We start from the raw sequence: 6781 nt of genomic DNA, 5'->3' as shown, positions 1-6781 counted from the left end.
CTCTCCCTGCCGCTTCCTCTGCTTACGTGCTCTTTGACAAATAAAATTAAAAAAAAAAAAAAAAAAAAGTTAGTGTATTCCCTTCTGCTGAGACTTTGAACAGACCTCTTATTCTTGGGTCCCACTGAGGAAGTTTGGCTCTGGCTGTGGGTGCACAGGAGTGGGTGTGTGCTGCGTGTGACATGATCAAAGAATGAAGACAGTATTTTGACAAAATATGGAGGCTCATTTACACTACGTTGTACATGTCACAGTTAAACTAAGTAGAAGTGTCACAGGTAAAAATTTAAAAGGGTAATTTCTGTCAAATGCAGTAAATGACAAAGACAGGTCATTATTACCAAAAATAAAATAAAGCTTACTATATACTCTTGTTGGGCTTTGCATTTTGCAAACTTTATTTCATTTTATCAAACAATACCAGGAGCTATATGTTAACAATCCCATTAAAAAGAAAGCTCGCGGGCAGAAATGTGAAATCACTTGTCAAAGTCACTCTGCTAAAGTGGGAGGACCAGCATTTGACCCCACAGCTGGCTGCCGAGTTCTTTCCTGCTTCCCACAGTAACCTTGTCGTCAGCCGGGGCCCAAGGGCTCTGTAACCCATGGCGCTTTCACCCCATTCCCACCTCAGCACCAAATCAGATGGACTGGGCAGCCCCCTTCTCTTCAGCTACCTGAAAGGGTCTCCCCTGGAAGAGGGGAGATCTGCTCAGTGGCCATTTTTTCCTGACAAGAGGTCAGGTCGGAAAGTCATCTCTAACCGGCATGGAAGAAAGGCTGTAGAGGCCACAGCACAAATTTCCACGACAAAACCCTCAGGATTAACAGGACAGTGTAAATGAAGGCCTCCCAACAGGGATCTGGAACCAGGGTGCTGACTTCAAATCCCTGCTCTGTCACTTTCAAAGCTTTAAGGTTTGGGGCCCATTTCTTCACTTGGCTGTGCTCTTTCCTTGCCTGTAGAATTGAAATGACATTACCGACTACCTCTTCCAATCTGGGGCTAACTGAAAAAAGATTCTAGGAAGCTTGCACAGTGTCTGGTGCACAACAGAGGTCCCGTGGGCATTACTGTAGGGCTGTAGTAGGCGGGAGGTCTTGCTGGGTAAGGACCCAAACATGTGTTCCAGCCCAGCCTGGAGTATAAGCCTGCCTGGAGATGTGGGTCCCACGTGTATACACCAGCTATAGGCATGGCTGCAGGGGGCACAGCGCTGTGGCTCCTGGACAAGGAAGTGGGGCCTGCTAGGGTCAGGAATGGGCAGAGCCAGTGATGGCTTAAGACTCTGGGACCCCCTTTCCTGTGTTCCGACTGTGTCTGCATGTGTGCGTGCATATGCCGGCAGAGGGAGGGGCACGGAGAGCATCTGTGTTACGGTAGCCCTGTCAGTTAGCCTAGTTTGGAATCCTATGGAGGACTGTTCTGGGGTGTTGGGTATCTTTGCATATTCACACTCAGAGAACTGTGAACATGTAGCTGGCGGGGGGGGGGGGTACTCAGGAGAATAACGTTCGCCTGGGACACAGGGCAATGCTGATGACTAAGGCACACAGCTGGCATCTGAGGAAAGATGTGACCTGTACCAGCTAACCCCCTGCCACCTAGCCCATCTATGAAACCATAGAGCATGTTTTTGAAGCTTTCTGGGCACAAACCGCAAATCCATGTGTGGGGGCACAATATATCATAAAACTTGGAGGTTCCCCTTTTTCCTAAAGCTCATTGGCGGGGTGGTGGCTGGTGGCCCAAGTGGGAATCTGTGCTCTACTGGAAGTAACCATAAGGTCCTGTGTCCCCCACTGGAACAACAACCCCAGATCCAAGCCAGGGCAGGCTCAGCCCCTGGAGAGTCCCAAGTTGGGAAGCCAGGATAGGGTCACATAGGATTCAGATGGTCTTGCCCACATGCACAGCCAGCCGGACGGTCACAGCTCAGCCTCTAGGGTGCCAGGCCCGGCTGCTGTAGCTTCAGAGCCTTGCTTGCGCCTTCAACAATGTTATGGAAGGCCTCAGTCCAGAGCAGTAACAAGACCCACCACCCTACCCTTGCAAACAGTATGTTTCAGTGCAGGGGAGGCTGAGTACTATCTGCCAGGTAACTTCTTTACAGTAAGCCCTGAGAGGGGCAGAGAGGTACAGGGCATGGGACAGGCATGAATGGGGAAGGTTCGAAGTCAGGTGGTTGAGTACTACTGCTGGAGGAGCTCTGAGGACCTGAGACAAGGGCAGGGAGGTAAAGAGCAGCCCAGACCCAGGCACTGAAGGAGGGGGCCAGCAGTGAAGCAACCAAACGGCTCCTGAGGTGAGGCTCCATATAGCGGGGGGCTGGGGGGGCACACCAGATGGCTAGAGAGGCCATTAGGCCGGGGCTCAGAGAGGTGGCTCTAGCCAGAAAGCTACAGGACACCCACAGAGGGTTGTAGGCAGGATGGAACCCAGTCAGATCTGCATGTCCAAGAGCTGGGAGAGGTGGGGACAATGGCCTGGAGGAACCACCTGGGGAATGCCTGAAGCCATCACCCTGCTCCTGCAGTACTGAAAGCCGCTGGCATGGGGATTGGGGAGCAGCTGGAGCTCCTCAAATCCAGACCCCAAGCTACACTTCTCTGGCCAAGATCAGTCACATGTGGCAGCAGCACTTGAATGACAAGCCAAGGGGTCTCCTGCAGTGGCATTTCCCAGAGCAGAGACTTGGCTCACCCACTCAATCACTCATCTGTCCACCTCTGCATCCATCAAGCATGTGCCCACTGCCATCCCGGGATCTGAGGGATGGGGTGTCTGCCCAGGCTGAACACTGGGACCCACATGCTGGTTGAATGGAGCCAGAGCACTGAACCTAGCCACTGTGACTGACCCAGCAGGAAGACCTGCTACCGCACCCTGCTCACTGCCCACTGCCCACTCGGTCTCCAGCAGGAAGTGCGTGCCACGGCCGAGTGGGCTTCCTGGTACTGCCCTGCGCCCTTCCCTGGGTGTGGCCCCTTCTCTTCACCCTGAATTACACCCCTGCGCCCTTCCCTGGGTGTGGCCCCGTCTCTTCACCCTGAATTACACCGACGCCAGGCCTGAATGCTTCCATTCTTCCAGGGAAAACACACAATCGGCAATAAAAATACATGAATGGCCAAGTAAGTCTGGCTCTCTGGCCACAGCTGCCCTCACCTTTCCTGGGAAGGGGGTCTCCTGTCCAGGGATTAAAAGTGGGGTTTGATCTACCTGCTACCAGGAAGCTTTGAAGGAAATGAACAGAGTAAGGGTGCAGCATTCCCCTGGGCCCCGGGTGCGACACTAGGCTCAGTCCATCTCACCCACCTCCACCCTGCTTCCTTCCTGCCACCCGCCTCGGAACTCCCTGGTTCCTCTCCTCTCCAGGTACTGGCCCCGCTCTGGACTACATCAGCAGGTGCCCTCCCTGCAAGGCCTTGGTTTTGCAATGGCTCGTTCCTTCTTCTTCCTCTGCCCAGAGTTCCTGCCAAGTCTCCCATGCCACAGGTCTTGCCAGGTTCCAGCAACACTTTCTCTCCTTTTCAGGCCAAGGGGTCTGTCTGAGCATGCCATCAGGCCTGGGCAAACCTGCTCTGAATTCCCACCTCAAGCTCCTTTTCCCAGCCTCTTAGGGCCATGCTAGCTTCTCACCTGGGCCTCTAAAGCTTTACTTTCTCCCACGGTGGAAGGAAGTGAGATGAGACCACCAGATGAACTACATGGTGGTTCTCCACCATAGGAAAGTGTTCCCATCTATAAGCACTTCAGGTGGGGAGATGTGGCCTGACTCCCACAGCCTGCTGGAATTCTAAGACCAAGGAGGGACATCCCATTATTGATGGCGTGTCCTCTTGGCCAGGCCCTTTTGTTCATAGCTCACACAACCCCCAAATCCTGTCAGGTGATTTACAAATACCCCCATTTTACAGCGGAGGAAACTGAGGCTCAGATTCAAAAGGGACTTGCCCAAGGTCACTGGAATCATGGACAGGTATAGAATCTAAGTTGTTTTTTTTAGAGTCTCTGATTCATTTGACACTGGGTTCTGGGGCCGAAGGCACCAAGAGCCCCCAGAGTCAACGCAGGGTGGTGTCTGCATGAGCCCAATCCATCCTTGTGATGAGTCCCTCAGGAACGGCCTGCGGTGAGTGCTGCCCTCCACATCTGCAGCAGGGAGTCCCGGCGGGTCGTGTAGGGTAAATGTTTGATGCGGAACCAGTGTCTGGGAACGATGTTCCCGCTGGGCGTATACAGCTTCTCTCCGTGACTGCCCAAGACACTGCGCAGGGCTACATTGCCCGACAAAATCTTCTCATAGAACTCCACGCCCCCCCGGGCATAGGCTGCAGACAGTGCAGCTGTGCGACGGTCCAGCCAGCCTTCCAGGGCATGAGTGAGAGAGTCCGTGGAGAAGGCGTAGGCCACGAAGCCCACCACTGCTGCCACCAGGTTGAAGGCCGCCCGTAAATTCATGGGGCCTCCGTAGAGCCCCAGTGCATGCTTGGCACCCACGCCCAGGGCCCAGGTTCCTGCTAGACAAGCTGGGGCCGGCAGGGCCTGGAGGGCGGCTGCACCACTCTCCAGGTATACCACTTCCTTGGCCAAGGCAAACTTCTGGGCCTCGTGGGACAGGGTCAAGGCATCTCTCAGCCGGGTGCCTGCTGGGCTCTGCCAGTTCACTATTTGTCCGTGTACCACCACTGGGTGATTGCTGTTGGTCAGTGTTCTCCCCAGGAAGGTGGCTGGGATGCCCACTACAGCCCCCGCAGGGAGTCGCGGGAAGCCAGCACTCACAGGCTGGAAGGTGAACGTGGTGAAAGCTTCGTAGCTATGGCCTGAGGGGACCCCGATGTCCTGGAGCACCTCTTGGAAGAGCCCCCCCAGCTCTGGGGAGAGTGGGGCTGGCTGGCCCTGAGGCCAGTACCGGTACAGCCATTGGATCACGGGATCTGGGAAGAGGTGGTAGGAGATCTGGGCCCCGAACAGCCCTGCACAGGAACCCACCAACAGGCCTGTCCTGTGTCTCTGCACAAATGCTGCAGCCCGCCACAGGAGACCAACCATGAGTGCTGGCACCGTTGTAAACCTGAGCCAAGAAAAAGAGAATCAGCCAACAGTTCCCTGGGTGAGCTGGCTGACCGAACATAGCCCAGGGCCACATCCTTTTGAACAGAGGCAATAGAGGGAGGAGGTTAAGAGCAGGAGCTCTCAAGCCAGAGTTCAAATCCAACCTCCATCTCTGTGCACCACTTTCCCCAGGCAGCCAAACAGGCACCGACAATGGCATCCCTGGGGTGGCTGTGATGAGCATATGAATGAATGCACATAAAACAGTTGGTCTGGCACAGCAGGAGGCACCCCCTGTGATAATGTTGTGATTGTTAACTTGTATTCCCATGGCTAGGCTCAGCATGAAGTACCAACTGCCTCACTCCACTCTTCATCCCACTCTGAAGTCCTATGATCCCTAATTTATAGGTGAAACCTAAATTCAATTTCTTACCTCCTGTATGCTAGACACAATTCTGAGAACTTTATATATACTGTCCAACAACTGAATCCTCACAAATCCATGACCTAATTATATTGCTCCTATTTTTGAACATTGGAAACTGAGGCAGAGATAGATTAATTGGACGAAACCCCCAAACTGGCCAAGTGGCGAAGTTACAGGCTGAATGGTGGGTCCCCTCCAAAGTCATATGCTGAAGTGTTAAGCCCCAGTCTCTGAGAATGTAACTGTATTTAGAAATGGGGTCTTTAAAGTGAGGTCATTAGGGTAGGTCCTAATCTAATCTGACTGGTGTCTTTAGGAGAACAGATTAGGACACAGACATTTAGAGAAGAAAGACCATGAGAGCACAAGCCAGAGGTGACCATCTACAAGCCAGTGAGTGTGGTCTCAGAAGAAATGTCATGCTGACACTGTAATCTTGGACTTTGAGCCTCCAGATCCCGAGAAAATAAAATCCTGCCATCCAGTAGTTGTCCTGACAACCCTAGCCAACAGAGGCACACAGACTATCAGAGAGCTTTCCCTTTCAGAAAAAATTTTAATTCTAAATTACAAATATCTACATAAGTAGACAAAACAGCACATTAACCAGCTTCAACCAACTCATGGCCAATCTTGTTTCCTCTCTTCTCCCACCCACATTCCTCCTCCAACTGGCTTATTTTGAAACACATCCCGGGTGTCCTCTTATTTCATCCATAAATATTTCAGCAAAAATTCATAATTATTTTACTTTGGTTGAAGCTTACTGTCTTCCTGCCTGTTTGTGATAGGTTTAATTAGCACGTAGGTTGCTGCAAACAAGAACGTGGGGGTACCGCCTGGCCTGTTTCCACGAAAATTCCTAAAGGGGCACATCACTTGGGCCTATATTCCCAACTAAGGGACTAAAGCTAGGAAAGCAAGGGTCCTGGACAAAGTCCCGACGCCCCCAGGCCCATCAGCGCCAAGGCCCTGCTCCAGGCTGGGCGAAGCGGTGCTGCGGAAATTTCGCAGAGGGCTCCCGGTTGGGCGTCCCGGCAGCTCAGTGAGCCGCGCAGCTCGACCAAGAAACTGGAGAAGACCCTGGGGAAGGGGCCCGCCCCACTTCCGCGAATCCGCGCGCGCGCGCAACCGGGGCTCACCTGCTCCGCAGCAGCCTGGGAAGCCGCAACACGTGCGCGGGGCGGGTCTGGCGCAGAGCACGCCGGCCCGCGCTCTGGGGGCGGGGACTACAGGGGGCGGGCCGGGAGCAAAGCAGGATCCGGTGGGGGCGGGCCTCCGGGGGGCGGGCC

The 6781-nt window shown here is 53.7% G+C and overlaps 1 protein-coding gene across 1 annotated transcript; it reads right to left on the bottom strand.

Annotated features, from left to right (window-relative positions):
* Positions 1-355: 355 nt before the first annotated feature.
* Positions 356-6708, bottom strand: TMEM177 (transmembrane protein 177). Its single transcript, XM_059394457.1, has 2 exons — positions 6632-6708; positions 356-5078 (listed from the first exon to the last, which is right to left on the bottom strand). Exon 2 carries the CDS (start codon positions 5054-5056, stop codon positions 4121-4123), a length of 936 nt encoding a protein of 311 aa, XP_059250440.1. The 5' UTR covers positions 5057-5078; positions 6632-6708; the 3' UTR covers positions 356-4120.
* Positions 6709-6781: the final 73 nt, after the last annotated feature.

Source organism: Mustela nigripes, chromosome 3 (assembly GCF_022355385.1).
Source record: "Mustela nigripes isolate SB6536 chromosome 3, MUSNIG.SB6536, whole genome shotgun sequence".
Lineage (NCBI taxonomy): Eukaryota > Metazoa > Chordata > Mammalia > Carnivora > Mustelidae > Mustela > Mustela nigripes.
The sequence above is the reverse complement of the archived record's forward strand: the minus strand, read 5'-3'. Positions and strand labels throughout refer to the sequence as shown.

What these genes read in the sequence shown, in the direction of transcription:
- TMEM177 (XM_059394457.1), bottom strand. Translation starts at nt 5,056, where the DNA reads ATGGTTGGTCTCCTGTGGCGGGCTGCAGCATTTGTGCAGAGACACAGG.